The sequence below is a fragment of the Triticum dicoccoides genome, chromosome 4A (assembly GCF_002162155.2).
Source record: "Triticum dicoccoides isolate Atlit2015 ecotype Zavitan chromosome 4A, WEW_v2.0, whole genome shotgun sequence".
Taxonomy (NCBI): Eukaryota; Viridiplantae; Streptophyta; class Magnoliopsida; order Poales; family Poaceae; genus Triticum; species Triticum dicoccoides.
In genome coordinates, this window is record NC_041386.1 from 19,071,650 (window position 1) to 19,095,357 (window position 23,708).

The 23,708-nt window shown below is 39.9% G+C and overlaps 1 protein-coding gene across 1 annotated transcript; it reads left to right on the plus strand.

The window, feature by feature from the left end:
- The first annotated feature begins 531 nt into the window (after positions 1 to 531).
- LOC119288562 (serine protease Do-like HtrA) lies at positions 532 to 4,283 on the plus strand. Its single transcript, XM_037568160.1, has 10 exons — positions 532 to 804; positions 940 to 1,086; positions 1,181 to 1,335; positions 1,548 to 1,835; positions 1,990 to 2,120; positions 2,986 to 3,103; positions 3,179 to 3,271; positions 3,367 to 3,426; positions 3,545 to 3,634; positions 4,132 to 4,283. The coding sequence occupies exons 1-9, from the start codon at positions 606 to 608 to the stop codon at positions 3,575 to 3,577; spliced, it is 1,224 nt and encodes a 407-aa protein (XP_037424057.1). The 5' UTR covers positions 532 to 605; the 3' UTR covers positions 3,578 to 3,634; positions 4,132 to 4,283.
- The last annotated feature ends 19,425 nt before the right edge of the window (positions 4,284 to 23,708 follow it).

Here is a 23,708-nt window from a genome sequence, read left to right on the forward strand (position 1 = left end):
AAAGTTTCAAACAGACACGGCGCAACTAGAAAAGTTGCAACTGCCGACAAAGAAATCTTCAATTGTATATGGAAAAAGCTTCAATTGGCACACAAAAAACTTCAACCGGCGACCAGGGGAGGGAGACGAAGATGGTACGTGTTTTTTATTTTTTGCTGGAATCAGTGACACGAAAAGCTGTAACCAGAGAGTCGATTTGCTGGGACCGGCATCAGGCAGTGGCAAGCTGCGACGGTGGAGAGCGGCTGGTAGGTGAGGGAGGTGCTCCACACTGGAGACGTCGCTGGGATCAAGGGGGAGAGGATTGAGGGGTGGGCAATGGCGTCGAGCGAAGACGAACCAGCTTCAGTTCAATCTGAAGCGTTCACGGAGGGCCAGATCGGACGCTCGCGCGGTGAACGGCGCCTACCAGTACGAAACCGACCGTCAATCTGCCAACAGACTGACACAGTCCGGAAACTAACACAGACCACAACGAGGCCTTAAATAGGACGGCGTTGGCGTCGACTGAGAGTCTGAGATACACCCCCCAAAAAGATACTCGACCAATAAAAGACAGAGTCGGCGGCGCGATTGCAAAGGGGATCGGCGATCAGAACAAGAAGATGAGTGCGGGTGTGGAGAAGCCAAACAACAAAAGGGCCACGGCGGCCGATCCGACCAGCCGAGGCGATGCCGACGCCAAGAGGACGAAAAGGAATCTGGGGAGCGACGGGGAAGATACTCTGTCGCCTGGTTCCGTCGACCATGCGTACGCCCTTGTCTTTGCCAAGATTGCACAAGACGAAATAGACCAAGAGTCGGGTATATATATGATTGCGCCATCCCGTAGCCACTATCCAAGTTTTCAACCGAGAATTCCTAAATAATTATACAAATTGTCTTCCTCTGCTCGTGTATGATCTGATCGATATCTGTTAATGTTCCTGCCGCCTGTAGCTCCCAGCCCTGTGCAAATTCCTACAATCGCTTACTTCAAACCTCCGACCTTGTTTCACACTGATGAGCTCTTTTCTATCCGTCGATCTGGAACAAAGGCCGTGCTCTCGGCAGCCAAATTTCTTCTAGGGGTTTCATCCTCTCTCGGTACGTGCATATGTGGTCTTGTACTACGTACCCTCCATGTTTCAGATTGTTCGTCGCGCAGCTTGATCGTATATCTTGTGCTTGAATCACACAGATGGTGAACCACTAAGACGGTGCTCTGGCTTCTGGATTGATTGGGATGAGGGGAGCAAAACCGGCCTTGTTCTGACAACCGCGTGGCTGATTCGCGCAAAGGATGCTCCTGTCAGCGTCTGGTCAGGCGGTGAAGAGTATGCTACAAACGCTGATGTGAGTCAATGTGTTTCTTCTATTAATGTATTTCTTTTCAAACTGGTTCCGTCGTAAATAAATAAATTAATCTCCGGTGTAAATCTAACTAGTTGCAATTCACATGTTTTTTTTCTTGCTATTGGCCTTTTCAAATAACAAAATGGAAACAAAACATGTGTTTGCTTACTATTCAAAAATCCTATATAATCAGTCTCACAACTTTTTCTTAGGTCACTGTTCATTTGCTAAATGGCACCAGTGCAAAGGGCCAGCTGGTCTATCACCAGCCCCACTATGATCTCGCTTTCCTGAATGTTCAGATGGATCAACCAATCAAGTTACCATCTTTTAATGAAAAAGATGTAGAATTTGCTCAACAGATTTTTCGACTTGGAAGAGACAATGCCTTAAATCTAAGGATAACATATGCTAGAGCAGAATATCTGAATCCAACCATGTATGAACGGTACCACAATATATATTTCCGTTCTCCAGATGGCCATGGCGATGATAATGAGGTAATATATCTTATCATGAGATAGTATTGTATAGATTTGTTACAATTTTGAGTTTTGTTTCATGACAACTTTGTGTTCTATATTGCTATCTATTGTTATAAGATTTTCCTTGTTATTGCAAACTCTCATATGTTGCCAATATGAATTGTTGCAGTATGACAATGGGGGGCCAGTTATTGACTTGGGTGGAAAAGTGGTCGGAATGGTCAATGACCCTGAGAGATTTGAGTCTTTTATACCTTCTTCCATTGTGCTCAATTGTTTGGATTCATGGAGGAAATATCGGTACGTTTTTCCTCTCAGTTCTGTAATGGTATCAATGAAAATGTGTTCTCCCCTATTGTTTCTTTTTTACTTATTGTTAGAAGTCGAACTATTTCTCGTAGTATCCGTTTTATCATTTTTATGCAATCTAATGAACATAAGTTATGTATCAATTCTACAACAAGGTGATCATTGTTGTGTTTTATTATGTATATATACAGAGAGATATGTTAGTGGCTGCAATATATAACTTTACAACAATAATCATTTATAAGCAAATCAAGAACTGGGTCTAGACAAAAACAAACATCTAGAACCACGCTGAGATGCTGAGAGTACAAATGGATTATGATGACAACTAGTTATAAGAAGGGTTCTGCTTTGATGTCCTTAGCCAAGTTCTAGAGTAAAGTTTAATGGAAAAAAATATGTTTTAGGCTTTTCTCTCAATTTTGATGGACAATTTTCCTGAAGCCATCTTTTTTCAAGGAGAGTTTCAAGTTAAACCTATGAGATATTCATGAACAAATGTATTCTCAGCCGTTCTCAGTCATAATGAAATATGATGTACTCCCTCCGTCCCATAATATAAGAGCGTTTTTGACATTGTGTCAAAAACGCTCTTATATTATGGGACGGAGGGAGTAATTCTTTTACATAATATCATGAAAGTCCCTCTTTAGCATTTGTCAACTACTATGAATGACTCATCCCCTTTGGGCCTTTCTAAAGTCTATTTGAATCAATTAATTGGTTATTGTTGTGTTTTTTGACATGTTAAGATAGAAGCTCGATTCCACCAAAGATTGCTTACTCTGAAAGTGTTATACTTGCGCCTTGTATACCTTTCTTGAAATATATTAAATGATTATCTGATTTGATGTAGGCATTTCGCCCGGCCCCATCTTGGAATGACGTTTAAGGCCATCGAACTTCTAGAACCTTCTCATGTTGACATGTTATGGCGTATGTATAACATTGATGACGGTCTTGTTGTTCAAGAGGTAGGGTAATTATTTCCTCGAGGTGCTCTATTTCTCATGCATGTAGTGGTTAATTATTTGGCAATTGAAACCTAGGTGTCAAAAGGATCTAATGCTGAGATACTCGGAATCCAAAAAGGTGATGTTATTGAATCTATCAATGGAAAACGTGTTTCTACAACAATTGAGGTGGGTGTATTAATGAGGTGAAAATAAATTATATTTTTGTGATAGTTGTTGGCTTCACGGTCTTGACTGCAATGTTTTTTCTCTGCAATTATTAGTTCGAAAATATGCTGATGAGCACATGCAAGGTCCCTTCAGGTGTTGAAGTTCATATTTCTGTAAGTACATTTCTATATCATAACAGAGGTTTGCTTGATCCCTGCCATCCATTTCTTTGTGCTGATGTATTATTAGCAAAATGCTAGCACTAAGAGATTTGCTTCGCTAACTCCATAGGTTGGGGTGTTTCACACACTCAAAAAAGAATGAAGCACCATAGAGTTGACTGCAAATTTATCCGAACTTGGAGAAGTCATTACAAGCTAGGTACACATCTCCTCTTTTAATTAGCCCCACCCACAAATTATTATTTCAATTCTCTAGTATTATATTCCATTTTTTGCAGATAATTATTATCCAGATACAGTGCTAGCACTAAGTATGTAAGCTTATGTGCGTTGTGCAATACACTCTTACGTGAAACCCATGTGATGTTTAAAATATCATACCACACCATAAAATATGCTGATATTTTGGAAGTTTATGGTTTTCGTAAATAGGTGGTGTGCAGCAGGTTGTAGACTTGGAAGTTTTTGGGTTTTTTGGAACAAGAGATGCATGTCTGTGCTTGTAGGTTTGTTGATGGGCGCTAACTTTGAGTTGTGTGACATTTTGCAAAGAATACAGATTAAATATTGCTTGCATGTTCACTCTCTGTTTTCTTTTTGGATGGGAATACAAAACATTGGCCTTGAGAGAGGTGGTTTGCATGCCAAAGAGGGATTGTTTATTTGACACTCATTCTGTGTTATAATTCGTCACAGGTCCTACAGGCTGCCAGATTGAGGACGGATGTTTCTATAGTGTGGTATACTATGATGGATACTTACCTGTGACCATATGTAATATGCTAGATATATCTTTCTCTAATAATAAAGCACGGATTGACTCCGTTGGTTCGTCACAATACGCTTCTTCTCGTGATTTTACGCTTTCAGTTTGAATTTAAAACATAATCGAGGTGGTACTAAATTTCTGTCTCGGTAATTCAATCATAGTTGTTTTCTTTATTTTGCGTTCTAAAGATTGACCCGTTGATTGTGTACATAAATACATAATTGGGCTGGGCTTTCCTTCCCTCAAAAAAAAGCGCAATGTGTGGCCGCATTACACCCGGTCTCTTTCGTCTTCTTGCATTGATCTCTTTCTTCCTCGCGGCTGCTCTGCAGCAGACATGGACCTCCTTCCTCTTCTTTGATCTCACCTGATCTCCTTCTTCAAGGGCACAATTCCTTCTCTTCAACACGTACCAGATCGAGGAAAAGAAACTATTCGATTTGTTCTTAGATCGAGAGGGAGAGGTCACGGGGACCAAGCACAAAGTCGTCAATGCCGTTGCTCCTCACCTCACTGATCCCCTTTGTTACGCCGCCGCTGGTCCTCACGTTGCCGCTTGATCGGCATCGAGGTTGTTGGCCAAATCAATAGAAAAATCAGATTGGGATAGAGAGGTCACGAACTCACGGGTACCAGGCATGAAGTCGAGAAAAATTAGATCAAGATCGAGAGGGAAGTGGCGAAGGGCAAAAGACTCGCAGGCATCGATGACTCCTCCACCGGAATCGCCGCCTGGTTCTCCAACGACACGCTTCATATGCGTACACACTCATGTCATTGTCCTACCGACGACCCCTGTGCTGAAGGAGACAAGGAGAACGACTTCCGGTTGGGATCGGGACAACTCCTCCTCGAAATCAGCTGCAAGTTCTCCTCTCTTCCATGGACGGGGAGTCGGGGACATGGTGCCCTGAGGCTTGGCTTGGTTCGATGGAGCAAGAAGAATTTGATGGGAGGAAATCATTGACATTTTGTAGTGGGTCTTGGAGTCGTTGCAAAGGAACCAACCTCGAGGCTATTGGACGGGAGTCGACGGGCAGGGGATGGAGCGCGTCATGGCTGTTGGGCTCTGGTGCAGGCATCGCGAGCGCATCCCGAGTACATCCATCAGTCAAGGTGTCCACCCACTATACAGTTCAAGATGCCGCTGCCAAGCCTGCCGACGAGAATATACCAGTCGCAACTTACATATTGTTACCATCGCTTGGTGATTCTTTTGCTACTTCGAGGGCCACCAGCAGCACCGGCTGCGAACTTTGCATTGCTGGTATGTGTTTGTGGAACTGTTTCGCAAATCATGTCAACGAGACTAGCAAATTGAAGAAACATGGTCTGAAGATATTAGCGTATACTGTAATGTAGATTCTCCCAGTGAACATATCAGAATAGCAGGTTCCCAGATCTTAAATAAACTGTAGCATTTAATTGTTGATAATGTACTATAACCTCATTTGCATCTGCCTAGCCTTTCATCGAGCAGCATTTTGGTAAGCATATCTTGGGCCCAGGTAAACAAAGAAGAGTTGAGCTTTCACTCTCTGGTTGGCTAAAGATATCTACAGTTTAACCCTGCCGTGGTGTAAGGAAAGCCATGACCTCAATTTTCAACCAAGGAATCCAAGGATAAGCAGAAATATGCTATGCTTGCAACTCAGTTTGTATCTTCTCCAACAAATATTGCCCTGGTACTGACAGGTTGTTACTACATATCTTGGTGTGGATTTCACCAGCGGTTCAACTTTTCAATCTAGCATATATTCTGGTCGGTTTTTTTCCTCCTGCTTAATTACCTGGCGATTAAAATTAAAAGAAAAGGACAATACTTTAAGACCTACCTAAGGATTCTCAAGGTATATGTTTTACATGATCGTATCGAATCACAAGAATACTTATGCCCCTGTTGTCGTCATCGTCAAACTGGGCGCTCCACACGCTGATGCTGCTCGCTTCGGCTATGGATTACCTGAAGCTTCTGAATAATTTTCAGTTATTTCTCTCTTATATATTTTCAATTTCAGCACTAATTCATTGCCTAAAGCTTGCAGAGTATTATGTAAGTACTTGCTATTTATTATTGCCTGAAGCTTCTGAACAATTTAGTTATTTCTCTGGTAATGGAAAATTATTATATATTTTCTTGTGCTTTCTTTACTATAGAGACCACTAAGTATTCACCCGAGCCAATATATAGTGTTACAGATGTACACAGGTTCACTGGACCCTTGATAGTCACGGTTGACAGAGATCAAACATTTTGTGGATAACTAGGGAGGAGAAAAATGTTGTACTGTAGTTTAATTGCCACAGGTTCGCACATACACAAGTTCACTTACACTCAAATATCCTCTAGATTTCTATGCAAATTCATAAATGATTTGCTTTCATTTATTTATGTCAGGTTGAATGCGAGGAGCTTGCTTTAGTGATAATTTGATGTTTGTGTGTTTACATTGCAATGGAGGCCATGATAGGCATGTCATATATTCAGGTATGTGTATTGAAAACTATTTTTGTAGTAGGTTTATATGAATGATTACGAGCAATGTTATACAAAATCAAATGTTCTCATGTATCATTTTGGTTGTTATGCATGTATATTGTAGAGTAAGGCAGACCCTATTTTTAACAATTCATACCCGAGAGCTGATGTGTTAGTTACTGATGTGGTATTTAAATTCTTTAAATTTAAAGGATGATATCTAGCGGAGGAAGGACAAGACCTTGCAGCTGGAGGATATTGTCAGGCCATGACCCATATACCTTGGCATTAGTTGTCGATAGTGAAGTTTGGTATGCAGCTAGAGATGACATGATTTTTTTCTTTATTCCCTAATAATAAAGCACGGATTGACTCCGTGGGTTCACCGTCACAATACGCTTCTTCCCGTGATTTTGCGCTTTCGGTTTGAATTTAGAACATATTCGAGGTGGTACTAAATTTCTGTCTCGGTAATTCAATCATAGTTGTTTTCTTTATTTTGCGTTCTAAAGATTGGCCCGTCTATTGTGTACATAAATACATAATTGGGCTGGGCTTTCCTTCCCTCAAAAAAAAGCGCAATGTGTGGCCGCATTACACCCGGTCTCTTTCGTCTTCTTGCATTGATCTCTTTCTTCCTCGACAGGAGCTCTGCAGCAGACATGGACCTCCTGCCTCTTCTTTGATCTCACCTGATCTCCTTCTTCAAGGGCACAATTCCTTCTCTTCAACACGTACCAGATCGAGGAAAAGAAACTATTCGATTTGTTATTAGATCGAGAGGGAGAGGTCACGGGGACCAAGCACAAAGTCGTCAATGCCATTGCTCCTCACCTCACTGATCCCCTTCGTTACGCCGCCGCTGGTCCTCACATTGCCGCTTGATCGGCATCGAGGTTGTTGGCCAAATCGACAGAAAAATCAGATCGGGATAGAGAGGTCATGAACTCACGGGTACCAAGCATGAAATGTTTTAAATAGCAGGCTATGGAAAATAGCGGCGGGCCTTCAAATAGGCTATAGCGGAGCTATAGCGGGCTATTTATGAAGGCGAGCATTTAGTGGCATCGTGCTGAAAAGGCTATAGCAGGCTATAGCGGAGCTATAGCCGGCTATTTAAAACTATGGAAAAATCAGATCAAGATCGAGAGGGAAGTGGCGAAGGGCGAAAGACTCGCAGGTATCAATGACTCCTCCACCGGAATCGCTGCCTGGTTCTCCAACGACACACTTCATATGCGTACACACTCATGTCATTGTCCTGCCGACGACCCCTGTGCTGAAGGAGACAAGGAGAACGACTTCTGGTCGGGATCGGGACGACTCCTCCTCGAGATCAGCTGCAAGTTCTCCTCTCTTCCACGGACGGGGAGTCGGGGACATGGTGCCCTGAGGCTTGGCTGGGTTCGATGGAGCAAGAAGAATCTGATGGGAGGAAATCATTGACATGCTGTAGTGGGTCTTGGAGTCGTTGCAAAGGAACCAGCCTCGAGGCTATTGGATGGGAGTCGACGGGCAGAGGATGGAGCGTGTCATGGCTGTTGGGCTCTGGTGCGGGCATCGCGAGCGCATCCTGAGTCCATCCATCAGTCAAGGTGTCCACCCACTATACAGTTCAAGATGGCGATGCCAAGCCTGCCGACGAGAATATACCAGTCGCAACTTACATATTGTTACCATCGGTTGGTCATTCTTTTGCTACTTCGAGGGCCAGCAGCAGCACCGGCTGTGAACTTTGCATTGCAGGTATGTGTTTGTGGGACTGTTTCGCAGATCATGTCAACGAGACTAGCAACTTGAAGAAACATGGTCTGAAGATATTAGTGTATAGTGTAATGTAGATTCTCCCAGTGAACATATCAGAATAGCAGGTTCCCAGATCTTAAATAAACTGTAGCATTTAATTGTTGATAATGTACTATGACCTCATTTGCATCTGCCTAGCCTTTCATCGAGCAGCATTTTGGTAAGCATATCTTGGGCCCAGGTAAACAAAGAAGAGTTGAGCTTTCACTCTCCGGTTGGCTGAAGATATCTAGAGTTTAACCCTGCCGTGGTGTAAGGAAAGCCATTACCTCAATTCTGAACCAAAGAATCCAAGGATAAGCAGAAATATGCTATGCTTGCAACTCAGTTTGTATCTTCTCCAACAAATATTGCCCTGGTACTGACAGGTTGTTACTACATATCTTGGTGTGGATTTCACTAGCGGTTCAACTTTTCAATCCAGCATATATTCTGGTCGGTTTTTTCCTCCTGCTTAATTACCTGGCGATTAAAATTAAAAGAAAGGGACAGTACTTTAAGACCTACCTAAGGATTCTCAAGGTATATGTTTTACATGATCGTATTGAATCACAAGAATACTTATGCCCCTGTTGTCGTCATTGTCAAACTGGGCGCTTCACGCGCTGATGTTGCTCGCTTCGGTTATGGATTACCTGAAGCTTCTGAACAATTTTCAGTTATTTCTCTCTTATATATTTTCAATTTCAGCACTAATTCATTGCCTAAAGCTTGCAGAGTATTATCTAAGTACTTGCTATTCATTATTGCCTGAAGCTTCTGAACAATTTAGTTATTTCTCTGGTAATGGAAAATTATTATATATTTTCTTGTGCTTTCTTTACTGCAGAGACCACTAAGTATTCACCCGAGCCAATATATAGTGTTACAGATGTACACAGGTTCACTCGACCCTTGATAGTCACGGTTGACAGAGATCAAACCTTTTGTGGATAACTAGGGAGGAGAAAAATGTTGTACCATAGTTTAATTGCCACAGATTCGCACATATACAAGTTCACTTACACTCAAATATCCTCTAGATTTCTATGCAAATTCATAAATGATTTGCTTTCATTTATTTCTGTCAGGTTGAATGCGAGGAGCTTGCTTTATTGATAATTTGATGTTTGTGTGTTTACATTGCAATGGAGGCCATGATAGGCATGTCATATATTCAAGTATGTGTATTGAAAACTATTTTTGTAGTAGGTTTATATGGATGATTACGAGCAATGTTATACAAAATCAAATGTTCTCATGTATCATTTTGGTTGTTATGCATATATTGTAGAGTAAGGCAGACCCTATTTTTAACAATTCATACCCGAGAGCTGATGTGTTAGTTACTGCTGTGGTATTTAAATTCTTTAAATTTAAATGATGATATCTAGCGGAGGAAGGACAAGACCTTGCAGCTGGAGGATATTGTCAGGCCATGACCCATATACCTTGGCATTAGTTGTCGATAGTGAAGTTTGGTATGCAGCTGGAGATGACATGATTTTTTTCTTTATTATTCTATTGAAATCGCCTAGCTTCATTTTACATGTTAACCATGTATTTTTTTTCCCGGCTGAATCTGTTAATCAACAAATCATCGATCAAAATTTTGTGGAAAGAAAATGTGAACCAGTATTCCATCTAGATAGGATTGTAGAATGTTGTTCAGTTGTGATTGTTGTTGTAGCAAGGCTGGTTAACCTTCATTGATTTAGTTTCAAATTTTTCAGATCATTTAAATTTGGCATATGTGGTTGATGATGGTAACTATACATAGCTGCACTGCATATACAGATGAAGATCATAATGCCAAGGTAATGTACATGTGTCATATGATGACGTAGTGGGTTGGGGCAAAGAGAAGTGACAACATATAATTATTTGTTTCTCCCGTTGCAATGCACGGGCACATTTGCTAGTTAGAAATAACATCTTTATCTGTAGTTTAGTGCCTTGGTTCTCCAAAGTAGAAGCTCCTTGTGAGATTTTCTGTACTCCTTATTGAAAGCCCTATTAGTGCCCGACGAAGCGTTGTTTGTTGCCTTATCTCATTTTTCAGTACACTACAGCTAAGACGAGGGGATGTGGTGTATCCTTGTGCTGAACTGTTGATACAGATCTAGAAAGATATTCATACAGAATTTAGACACTGAAAATATATCAACAACAAGACAGTGCATCTTAGGCCAACACATATTGAATTAAAATACACACCATCCCATCACAAAGGGCAAGAACTAGAAGGGCACCTTTTATTTTATATTTAATAACCAGCTCCATCGCCTGGTCTCACCTCGGTTGGTTTAATAACAAGCACCAATCGCCTCGGTCCTATAAGGGAGTTGCTTGCTGTCGTCGGTGGGGGAAGGGTGTTTGCCACACTCGTCGCAGCAAAAGGGGACACAATAGTCGTTGTTGTCGCCATGGGGGAGAAGATGGTTGTCAAGGAAGCGGGGGGAGGGGCGTCCCCCCCCCCCACACACACACCCTTCGGCACTTTGCATGGAGACTCGTCTCGGATTCCCTTCTTCCTGGAAAAACAAGATGAAAATGTCCTTTGAGCCTACAAATAATTGTTCCTTTTGCGGGATGGAGGCAGAAGACAATTTGCACCCCTTTCTTCGATGCCCACAAGTGAAGCTCCTATGAACGAGATGGCTGATACTTGGAGGCTACCAGGTATGGAGAGAGTGCTAAATACCACTGGCGGAGCTACACAAAGGCCGAATGGGCCATGCCCCGCCCACCATATAGCAAAAGGAGTATGGGTTTGAGACTAACAGGGCTAAATACTAAGAAAGATTGGCTTTTAAACCTTCGATGTGACTTACCAGAGACTGACAGGGTTATGCTATTGATGATGAAAGGACATCTAGCCTTGAATGAGGGTTTTGGTGTTAATGCCATTATGATTAGATGACTAAGTTTGTTTTGAGCGTGTTGACAACATACATATCATATGAAATGGAACATAAAGTTGAGCGGCGACCCCCTACAGAAAGAGCTTTTTACCGGAACCGGTATCCAGCGGTGGTTCCCCAACCAGTGTTTCCTGCCAACTCAAAAGCTACCATATGATGTATCTATGTATTTCAATTGTTTTCTTCACTTAAAGCCACTATATTTCACCTTCTGGGCCCACCCACTTGACCTCAACAGCACGAGCCACCCATGTGATTTCAGCCATGCCACCTAAGGCAAGTCTCTCATTTTCACACATGTAAAGACTTACATTCAAAAGGATGAACCTCTCTGAATTTAAACATATTTCAAATCTTTTAGAACGCACATTTGAATTTTAAAAATAATTTCATTCATTTCAACTAAAACTTCGTTCATTTACAAGAAACTAGTTTTAATAATTTTGAAAACCGATTTCACAAAAAATGAAATTGTTCATTTTTAGAGTGCGACACAAATAGTTTTGAATTTCGAACAGAAGTCATTTCATATATTCCAATCTCAAAAAGAGTGAAATTGATTATTTCAAAAGGGACACAAATGATTTCAATTTAGATTTTCAACAACTATTTCAATAATGATCGCACTAAAATAACAAATTACACATATAAGAAATACCAGTTTCATATATTTCAGACAAGTAATTTCATATATTTTCACAAAAAAAGTGAAGCTGATTATTTCAAATGGGTGACAAACAATTTCAATTCCTTTAAAAGATGATTTCAGCTATTCCAATTTTATAATTCTCAAAAAGCGTGAAATTGATTATTTCAAAAGTGAAGCGGCCAATTTTAATTTCATACAGAAGTGATATCATATATTCTAATCTCACAGACCACAAAAAGTGAAACTAATTATTTCAAATAGGTGAGACATATACAATTTATATGTTCTTTAAAACATGATTTCAGCTATTCCAATCTCATAATTCTCAAAAAAAAGTGAAACTAATTATTTGAAAAGTGATGCAAACAATTTCAATTTATATCACAACAGCTATTTCAATACATCAAACTGAAATGACAAGTTAGACATATGAGAAATATCAGTTTCATATATTTCACAGAAATTAGTTTCACAACTTGCAACAACACATTGAAATATAAGTTTCAAGTATCTTGCACAGCTCAACTACACACAGGTACATAGATATCACACAAATGAGTTTCAGTAAGTACCATTTCCACAAATATGCACAATCTATAGGGATATATCGCTGTGAGGACATCAACCAACTATTTACTAACAACTACGAGCACAAACTGACTAAGAGGATAGCAACTAGAGAAATTTTACTGATCTTGTCCATGCTCGCCATCCTCCTTGCCAGATCCCAGAGGAGGAGTGGTGGCAGAGTCGCTCCACAAAACTGGTCGTCGACATCTTGTGCATCTGGTCGATGCAGGGTACGAGCGCAGGCCAGACAAGATGGGAGTGAATCTGTCTTGTTGGATCTTGCTGGAGCACGAAGACTTTTGTACTTGTATGCGTGGTGGTCGCCATGGTCAGCGCTGGCCGGGGAAGGAGGATCAAGCGATGCCCAGGGAAGGAGAGTAAGCGGATCTCGGTGGAAGACGAGTGGCCGCCATCGAAGGTGAGCAGGCGACCCATCGGGGAAGAAGATCAAAGCTCCCTACGAAGAACAGGAGGTGGCGGTAGCTCCGTATCGTAAAACGCAATGAAACTTTCTCTCTGATTTTTTCTCGGATGATGTGAATATATAGTGTTGGAATTAGGTCAAATGGAGGTCCAGGGACCCCACAAAGCCTGGATGACACAACCAGGGGGAGGCCGCACTACCTGCCCTTGTGGGTCCCCTGTGTCTCTTCTGCAACACTTCTTCATTCCGGTATTTTTCATTTATTCCAAAATAATTCTTCAGGAAGTTTCGTCAAATTTTGAGAACTTTTATTTTTGTACAAAAATAACTACACAATAGTTCTGCTAGAAACAACGTCAGTCCGGGTTAGTTTAATTCAAATCATGCAAATTAGAGGTCAAAAGAAGATCAAAAGTGTTTGGGAAAGTAGATACGTTGGAGATGTATCAAATCCCCCAAGCTTAACTCATTGCTTTTCCTTAAGAAATTCAGTTGACAAACTGAAAGTGATAAAGAAAACTTTTACAAACTCATTTGCTTTTGTTCGTGTACATAAGTTTAACTAGCAATGGAGTTTCAGCAAATATCATGGAGCAACCAAATATATGATAGCACTTAGCAGCCACATTTAATCATATCCATAACATAACCAGATAGTGAGCAATAATGCTATATCTTAAATGCCAACACTGATGGAATGGTATCTCACTAACCCTTTTTGCACTAAACATTGTAATCCAGTGTAGCAAACATCTAGTCATACTCACATACAACATTAATTAGACCACATGTATGTTAAACTAACCATGACAATAACACTCTCTATGTTGGTGCTTGAATGAGAAGGTGATGACTCAAAAAAACATAAAGTAAAAGAAAGGCCCAGCGCAAAGGGGAGCTGAGATTTGCAATGTGCCAGAGCTCACCGTTTGAAACAGAGATAATTGCATTTTGAAAGGTGTACTTTTAGTCAATAGTTTACGACAGGGTATCTCATCATCATCTTATATGATAAACATGCGTGAGAGTGGTTCCCATGATTAACACTCCCCGTCCACCTTTGGCATTCCATAAACCATTGCTACTCGAAACCACATGTGCCTACCAACATATCTTGGGGAGGAGTGCTTTTAATTTGTTTGAATGTAGGACTGAGTGTCCCATTACCGGCTCTTTTTGCAATATTAAGACAAGTACATGTCATACTCATCTAGAGGAACACAATATTATTCATACAAGATGGCGCTCTTCCCCATCGCTCCATAAACTTTCCGGGCACACAAAACAAATATTCATTTGGATGGTTTAGAGGTGACACGTGCAAATTTACTTGGAACAACAGAGTAATACCGCATACGTATGATAACCGACATACTTTTGGTTTTAAGGATTTGGATGCACAAACAGTATTTCCACCTAGTACGGGCGAAGGTTAGCAATTGACTGGAAAGCGACCAACTAGAGAGCGGCAACGGTCATAATCATGCATTTTGAATAACCAACATTGAAAATGAGCATGATGAGGATATAAACACTCCGAACATAAATATCATACATGCAAGATTGGCTTTGAATCAATTGCATGCGCGAACATGTGCCAAGTCAAGCCACTTGATTCTTAAGAGGAGGACATAACATGCCACATCATAATCGATGTAATGCATGTTTCTACCCAAAATAACATAGTATCCACTCCTAACTAATTAGGCATGGCATGAGCAACCGTCAACTCTAATCATCATCACACACATGTTTATCCATAATAAGTTGAACCAGAATTATTAAGGTAAACATATTAACAAAAACAGAAACAAGTAGAGTCCATACCAGCTTTTCTTCACCACTGTCACTTCATCAAATCATTGTCATTATTACCTTTAACTTGCACAATCAAATGGTGTGAAAATCTAACATAGTGCAAGTGTCGTCGTGGACTAAACTGGTATCTACAAACATTATATACAAAGGAGAAGACACGAAATTTTTCGGTCTTTCATTAGTTCAAAGATAAAGCATGTAACAACCAATTTGGAAATTCATTTTGTTGTTAGACTCCTTTTGGAACACGACTCAATAAGACACAAAGAAAGATTAAAAGAAACGGCAAAGAGAAAGGACAAAAGGAAACAAACAAGAAGAAACGAAAGGAAAATTAGAGAAATCTTTTTGCTCTTTTCCGGAAAAAATAGCAAAAGAAGAAGAGTTTAGACAAATGCACTTATATATTTTTGAAATTTTTGGTTTTTCTAAAGAAAGCAAATAAATGAAGATTCTACGAAAAATGAGTAGAGAGAAAAATATTTACACCGAAGAACTTCAAACAAACGACAAAAGAAGAACGAGAATATTTTTTGGATTTATTTTTATGAAAAAACCAAGCAAATAAAAGAAAAAAAACTAAAAAGAAGCGAGAAATATTTTTGGGTTTTCCAGGTTTTAACAAACAGGCAAAAGAAATCGAATAAAAGTGAAACATTGGTATACAAAGGAAATTAAGAACACCAACAAGTATAATGAATGTGTATGACACATGAATAAAATGTCAATGAGAATACATACTCCCCCAATCTTAGGCCTGGGCTCGCTCCCACTGATTAGGCGGGTAATAATCCTAATGAAAACTCATTATGGACCTTTGTGCATTTAACTCCGGGAGGCGAGCAGCTTCCATAGCTGCCCGATGCGTTTTGGCTTCCTCATATGTAACATAATATATATCATTTTTGTCCTACTGGTCAAATAGAGTAGGAGCAGGCAAGGTAATAATAACTGGATGTGATACATATCAAACACCAAGCTATATTGGTAAACATTAGGCTCCACTCCATAATCAGTAAATCTGTGACAGTTCATAACCTCAAAATCGAGCAAGCTAGTGGGAAGCTCATAGTCCATGTTAAACTTAATAGGTATTTCAAAATAAGCAGTAAGATGGGTAGCATAAATCCCTCCATAAATATCACCGCTGCCTACATTTCTACTTAGTCTACGCGCAATAATAGCTCTCAAATTATGAGTCCAATCACCATGCAAAGCCATATGCAAAATACTTAAGTAAGGAGCACAAGTAGCACTAGGGTCCTGCTTACTAGTCACACATCTTCCTATAAAGTAAGCAAAGTAATGAACAAAGGGAAATGAATGTTGCCGATTCTACCTTGAGTAACTCCCCTAGTTTCATCATTACAAAGATTCATAAGGAATGCCTCATAGTCTCCTCGGCGAGGCTCACTGAGCGAACCCTAGAAAGGAATTTTACATATTTCACAAAACTCTTTTAAAGACAATGAGATGGCTGATCATATAAACAGAAAGCTACTCGATGCCCAGTGCGATTAGTGGTGTAATTAAAGTTTTGGACAAAGGTGTTAGTAAGGGGATGATACTGTCAACACTTATCTGCAAGGAAGGCGGTCGGACCAGCATTCTCCACAAATTGTTCTAATTCTTGCCTAATGCCCATCCAATTGATGAACGTTTTACATGGCCATTGGCATTCTGTAGAGAGTTATATCCTTGTTCATGATAGGCAGTTCTTGCTGTACTGCATCTCGAAGAACACTTAGATAATAACTGCCGTGGAATTGTCACGACGGATGTCCTAGGGTGAGGACTTAGTCGTGAGGCCAACGCATCTATGTGGTAGCTTGAGAGGGGTTGAGCGGAATCGAGAGACACAACGCAAGACAAGGGTTTAGGCAGCTTCGGGCCCGGGAAACATCATTCGGTAACAACCCTACATGTTGTTTGTGGCTAGGTCTCATTATCATCACGAGGGAGTCGTCGTAAACCAGCTCTCCTAGTTGTGTCTAACCCTTAAGATTATTTCTCCCCCTTCCCTTTGGGGTGCCCTGCCCCTCCTTATATAAGTTGAAGGGGCGGGTTACATGTAGAGTCCAGCTCGGATTAAGACTTAAACTATTCTGACTTCTCTTCATGGGCTTCTTAACATCTTGGGCTTCTTAACATCTCGGGCTTGTTAACCCCCGGTGACTCTGTCCATTGGGTTATGACTGTCTGCCGGGTTATGACTGTTTGTCGGGTTATGATTGTCTGCCGGGTTATGACTGTCTGCCGGGTTATGATCTGTCTTAACATCTGCCGGGTTATCATCTGACTTAACACCTGCCGGGTTATCATCTGACTTAACGCCTGTCGGGTTATCAGCTGACTTAACACTTGCCAGTTTATCGTCTGGTTTATCATCTGACTTAACTGTCAGTCGGTTTATCACCTACCGGTTTACCATCTGGTTTAACTGTTTGCCTTAACGGTCTGCCTGTTTACCATCTGCCAGTTTACCAAGTCCCAGCTAGGTTATAACTCCGGCCGGGTCATACCGTGGGGTATATCCCCGACAATAACCTCTTCATTCTCTCCATTTTCTAGAAAAAATTTAACAACTCATAAAAAGTAAACAAAACTCAACATAATTGATAACAACAACTCCTACAAGCTTGTAGAGGCAAAACCATGCATCAAATCTACTTAGGACCAAGATTGTAGAGACTTGGGATATCACACTCTTGTAATGGGGTAACTCAGCCCTTTATTATTCACAACTATGGACTTGGTACAATTCTTTATTTGTGGCTACCTCTCACTACTATGACATCTCTGTCTCTCTCACTTGGTACCTCTTACTTCATTCCTTTCTTGCTTGCATGCTTACTTACATGGAAGGGGTGGCACCCCTACAACACAATTCTAGATAACTCCGTACAATTATCTTATTTCTAGATTACTCTACTATTTTCCTTGAACCATGCCCAATGTCTATTCTAGAGTATCTAGTTTCTAGATATTTCCTACTACACCGAAATATCTTACTCTAGAACTTCCCATAATTCTAGAATTATCTCTAAATCTCTCCACCATGGTTATTCATGTAGCTTCTAGAACCTTCTTCCAAATATCCTCCTTTCTCATGAAGTATTCCATAATATTCTAGAAGATTCATGAAGTGTTCTTCATATTTCTAGAACCTTCCGAGTATGCATTGCATATCTCAACAATGTTTGTTGTATCTTTGTCATGACCGTGTCTGCCTTTCCTGAGGAAGCTTTATCAGTTGCCGTATCCCATTTGATAGTAGGGCTCTGCGTAAATGGGTACGCGCAAGGAGCATCGAGTATTGTGGCTCAGGATCTTCCTGGGAAAGCACTACTAAATTTAAATGCTTCTGGTTGGTGGTAATTATTTTTTAGGATGATGAAGCACCTAAGTATTTTTCTGTTATTTATAAGTATTATGCATCACAATCGTTGGTTTTGATACTGGGGGTGCTGGTAGTGCATCACTATTCTTATTGGACTGTTCCATGCATAGCATTTCTAGATTTACATGTACTTTGCATTTTCATAGTATGTCAAGATTTCGAAAGATCACCGAGGCTCTGGATGTCGCCCTATCTAGAACACACTGGCCACACCATAGTGTCAACCACACATAACAGGATCCAAGTGTGTTTAGAACCCAAATCAAAATGCAATGGGGTTATTTTTCTAGTGGGATTTTTTGGCGTTTTCGGTGGTTTCTGGTATTTTGGGTTAATGCTAGACACTGGGATGTGGCTTACAGAGTTTACGGGGTGGCTGACCTGTCCTGTTTTAATTGGCCCAAAAATCCTCCCTGAATGTAGCAAAGTTCCTTTTCCTCTCCTCGCCCATAATGGTGGGTAGAGTTTACAGGATATCAAAATCAGCATCAAATCAGCATAATTCCTGCTCCCTTGCATGGCTTTTCAAAGTTGCAGCCAAATCAATGGCAGAGCTACTAGATTTTTCAAAGCCTAGGCAAACTGAAAACTGAAGCACTCTACTTTGGTTTACCACAAATCACAAGTATCACACGTTCAGATATACGTAATGTGAACATACATGGACATATAAGATGAGATATTAATAACAAATATAATGCGCCGAATTGTAGCCATTGAAGGAAACTTGGTTCTCGGTCTTGCGGTGGTTCCACTTGTTGTAGAATTCTAGTGGCAACCAAATATTTTTTTCCCCATTCTATCCAAACTTAAAAAAAAGTTTAACTGGAACTGCCCTTAATCGATGTTTAATTGAAGGATTACGTGTGAACCCAATATTTTCCCTGTTCTATCCGAACTTCCAATAAGCTTAATTGGAACTGGGCATAATACATGTTCCGTTGCAGGATTTCACAGTAAACTAGTGGTTGGGGCCCGCCATTGCGGGCCGCTTGAGAAGAAGCTATGCGCACCTCACCATCATGTCAAAAAATTTAAAAAATATTCTCCCATCACGTGGACATCACAACCATCTTAAAAGCAAAAAAAAAGCTTAAAAAAACTTTTCTCAAAAAAAAAATCTCCCTACCATTTTAAAAACTCTAAAGAATATTTTCTCACTATGACCAACCAGTATGCGCCACATGACGTAGCTGGCTGGCCACCATTCTAGCGCACCTTAATGTGTTTAATTGCAGAGCAGCTCACCTAAGTTGTCGCGTGTGTGCCGCCGGAGACCCTCGAAATCGCTGCCTGACTGGTACCCCGTCTCCGAGCACGGGCGCACGCCGGTGCCATCTGGCGGCCGTCGTCTCGGGCGGCCGATCGATTCGCCTCCTCTGCTTCTATCTAACCGCGATGGGTGCCTACGCTGACTCAGTCCTGTAACCCAGAATCAGGAAGGAACGTGGGCCTGGCCTGCTGCTAAGGAAAGAGGAGAAGCTTTCCCGCAGCGCTGCACAAATGGGTCGGCCCAGTATATCCTGTATTCTCCATCCTTCGTTGTTCCTTCTTCATTTTTTGCTAAAAAAAGTTCCATCTTCATTTCTTATCGCTCCTTGTTTCTTTTTTTGTTTTCCTATGTTTTTTCTTCTGCCTTTTTATTTCTTCCCTGGTTTTCTTTGATTTATTTCTCTATATTATACTTTGGTTCTTCTGTTTCCTTCGGAATTTTCTCCGTATCTTTGTTTTCTTTTCTTTTATTTTCTTTTTTGCATTGGTTATCTCAAGTTTTCACTGGCTTTTCTTTTTCCGTTGTTTTTACTGGTTTTATTTGTTTCTTTATCTCTTTTCTGTTTTATTTTTTATTTTTATTTTTTTCTTTAATTTTTTTGTTTCTTTCCTGGTTTTTACCGGTTATTTCTTCTTCTTCTTCTTCTTCTTCTTCTTTGATATTCGTTAGTTTTCTTTGTTTTTCTTTTGTTCGTATGAAAAATATTGACCATGGTTTTCAAAAACTTTAAAAGTGTATACAAAAATGTTGATCATGTATAAAAAATGTATAATATACATTAAGTAAAAGTATAAATTAAAAAAAATATTTGAAATAATTTATTCAGTATTTAAAAAATGTTAGACATGTATATAAAAATGTTTTGATGTATACAAAAAATATATATTGTGTGTAAACAAATATCTATTGCCATTAATTCAAGAGATTATCAACATTTTATTTATATACACGTTTAACATATTTTAAATACATGATCAACATTTTGTTCGACATGTTAACATATTTTAAATACCTGATCAGCATTCTTTTAATACACACTGTATATTTTTTTGTATACATAAGAAACATTTTTTGTACATATTTAACATTTTTCAAATACTTGACTAACATTTTTAAATACTTGATTAACAATTTTTAAACACATTTAACATTTTTCAAATACTTGATTAATATTTTTAAATACTTGATTAACATTTTTCAAATGCTTGACTAACTTTTTTTCCATACACGTTGTACATTTTTTGTTTGCTTTAGAAATATTTTTTATACATGTTAGCATATTTCAAATGTTGATTAACATTTTTTTAAATAATTTATTAACTTTTTTTTATAAGCGTAGAATATTTTTCATACACATTAGAAGCATTTTTTATACACGTTTAACCTTTTTCAAATATATGATTAACATTTAAAAAATATGTAAAGTGATATTTTTATTATATATATATATTAGACTATTTTAAAATATAAATAAAAGTAAAGAATAAATCAGAAAACAAAAACATATAATACACAAAAGGAACAGGAAAAAAACAAGTGTTTAATGCCCCACACGCTGGGCCGGGCCATTAGCGCGGGTGCTTGAAGCGAGTGCTCCTGTCGTCTATGAAGCGAGGTATAGCCACACATATACGGAAAAGCTTATTTGGCGCTATCGTACAAGCTAACTCTTAACACAACATGCAAGAGAGAGATATCGCTCGTACCGATTCCTATTAGAAATCGCCTCTAGCATCTGCGCGATAAGGCTGGCCCAGAAATCAGATTGTTGCTCGGGTTGTTGACCGGTCTGGCTTTCTCGTTTTGATTTCTTTAGCCGTCTAACTGTCTGAATGACAAGTATCTAGGCATACCTTTTGATGCAGGTACGTCAAAGTTTGGGGCATTCAATATCTGAAAGGTAGGTTATAGAGCAAGGTGAAGGGGTGGATTGAGAGAACGTTATCCACAGCTGAAAATGAGGTGTTGGTTAAATTAATTGCACAAGTTGTGCGGGTTTATTCTATTTCTTGTTTTAAACTGCCAAGGGGACCATGTGAGCATCTTAATAAACTCATTAGGCAATTCTGGTGGGAAGTAAAGAAGGGAAAAGGAAATCGCCGTGGGTGTTATGGAAGTCTATAACTCAGCCAAAATTCATTGGAGGTTTCCGATTTCGAGATTTTGAGTTATTCAACCTTGCACTCTGGCAAGACAATCATGGAGGATTTTTCAGCATCTGAATTCTTTGTGTGCACAGATACTGAAAACGGCTACTTCCCACAAGGTTCAATCTTCACTGATGAATTGGGGAGCAGGCCGTCTCAAATGTGGCGAGCCATTCTAGAAGGACGTGATGTCGTTTGTCAAGGCCTTATTAGGCGTATTGGTGATGGTACTACTACGAGGATTTGGACTGATAATTGGATCCCGAGGCATGCAATTATGCGACCGTTAGCATATCTTTCGGCCAACCCATTGGTGCGCATCGGTGCTATACAAAAGGTTTTTAATCCTTTTCCACGACGGTATTTGGAACCATCGCCAAGTGAGTGTGGGCGATAGGGGGTCCTTACCACACGACCCAAAAATCGTCGGGGATAGGCCCTCCTGGCACAAAGGCTGGGGCAAAATGAGCTCGTGTGCGATTGGGCTTGGCATCGAAACCCAATCGTTTCCGTTCGTATGTACATCCCACACGGTGAATCATAGAAAAACATTTACATTCGTATGTATATCACACACAGTCAATCCAAGGAATACGTTTCCGTTTTTATGTGCATCTACACAGTCAATCCAGGAAAAACGTTTCTGTTCGTATGTACATCCCACACAGTTTTATGTATAGGCTCGTATGTGAAAGGTGTAACTATCACACACGCTCTGCCTTGGTTAACCCTTTGCTTTTATCAACTACATCACACATTATTTGATACAGAAAACTGTGTGGCATTGGCCTATCCATCACAAGTGCTTTTACTGCTAGAACCGTTTGCAACGTTTCATGACTCATTTAGCAGGTTTATTAGTTTATAATTAATAATTTCAGTATTACGCAAATTCACATTTCATATCAAACAGCGGTTTGTCAATTTCATATCAGGCACATAAATATATTTTAACATCACAGTACGATAGCTACCTGAAAACAGCACAGTACGTCATATAGCTAGTTCAACTTCATAAGAACAATATTAGAACAATATATACATTTCTCTAATCGAGATCATCCAGGCACGTCTTATCCACCTCTGCTTTCAGTTCCGTAAGAACCTGTTTGTCCAACTGGGAAAGTGTCTCCTCCTTTGCCAACAGCATCTTAGCAAAGTCTGATTTAAAAAATCTGAGCTCATTCTCCACCTTCCTCTTTTTATCCCGCATCTTCAAATATTCTTCAGCGTTGACAACACTTTTTCTAAGCCTACCTCTATTATCTTCCTCATACATGCTTCAGAGCTTTGCTAGGCACATCTTGAAAGACTGTGGCCACTCTTGATCAACCCACTTCAAGTAATAACACTTTCGTTCATCCTATAATATTTAAAACTAGATCAGTAACAATTGTAGGGGAAATGGGTTTATAGCAACATAGAAAATCACCAATACTTATTTTGAAAAACTGAAGAAATAGGTTAATTATGACACATCTTCTCAAAAAGATCAATGTGCAAATGAATTAATTGCTACTGAGACAACAACCAAATTCTGAAACATCAGAAGCTATAATTAAGTACAACAACGCTACAAGTTCTTACTCATGTACTATAAATAACAAATTGAACATTTTATAATGAATGTAAATATAACTGCAACAGTATAGCGACAGTGTTTGGATGACAACAAATTGAAACTAACAGGTGTGTACATGCACAAATTTAGTAACATAGAAATAATAGCACTAAGACCGTCCACTATGTATGCCAAAACCGGTGTAAAGACAACTGTTGCTACATCTCGCACCGGTGCCCTGCACTGGCGAGCTGATGCAGCAGAAAAAAATCAGAGACCCGGACTCCGGAGCACCTAGTTGCTCCAATGCCCAGTTCCTTCGTTCCATAAAGATTTAGTATTTTACTGCTTGGCTGCTCGGATGTGTGGACCAAAGTTGGCTGCACAAACTGCTGAAGCGGTGCCAAATAATTTTCTAATGGCACCGCTGATGAGATGGCAACATTTTTAGATATTAGGTACAAACAGTGACAC

Excerpts from the sequence above, each read along its gene's own strand:
- LOC119288562 (XM_037568160.1), top strand. The coding sequence starts at position 606 with ATGAGTGCGGGTGTGGAGAAGCCAAACAACAAAAGGGCCACGGCGGCC. Across the intron at positions 1,836-1,989 it reads GCCATGGCGATGATAATGAG|TATGACAATGGGGGGCCAGT; the intron begins GTAATATATCTT and ends GAATTGTTGCAG. Across the intron at positions 3,427-3,544 it reads GTGTTGAAGTTCATATTTCT|GTTGGGGTGTTTCACACACT; the intron begins GTAAGTACATTT and ends CTAACTCCATAG.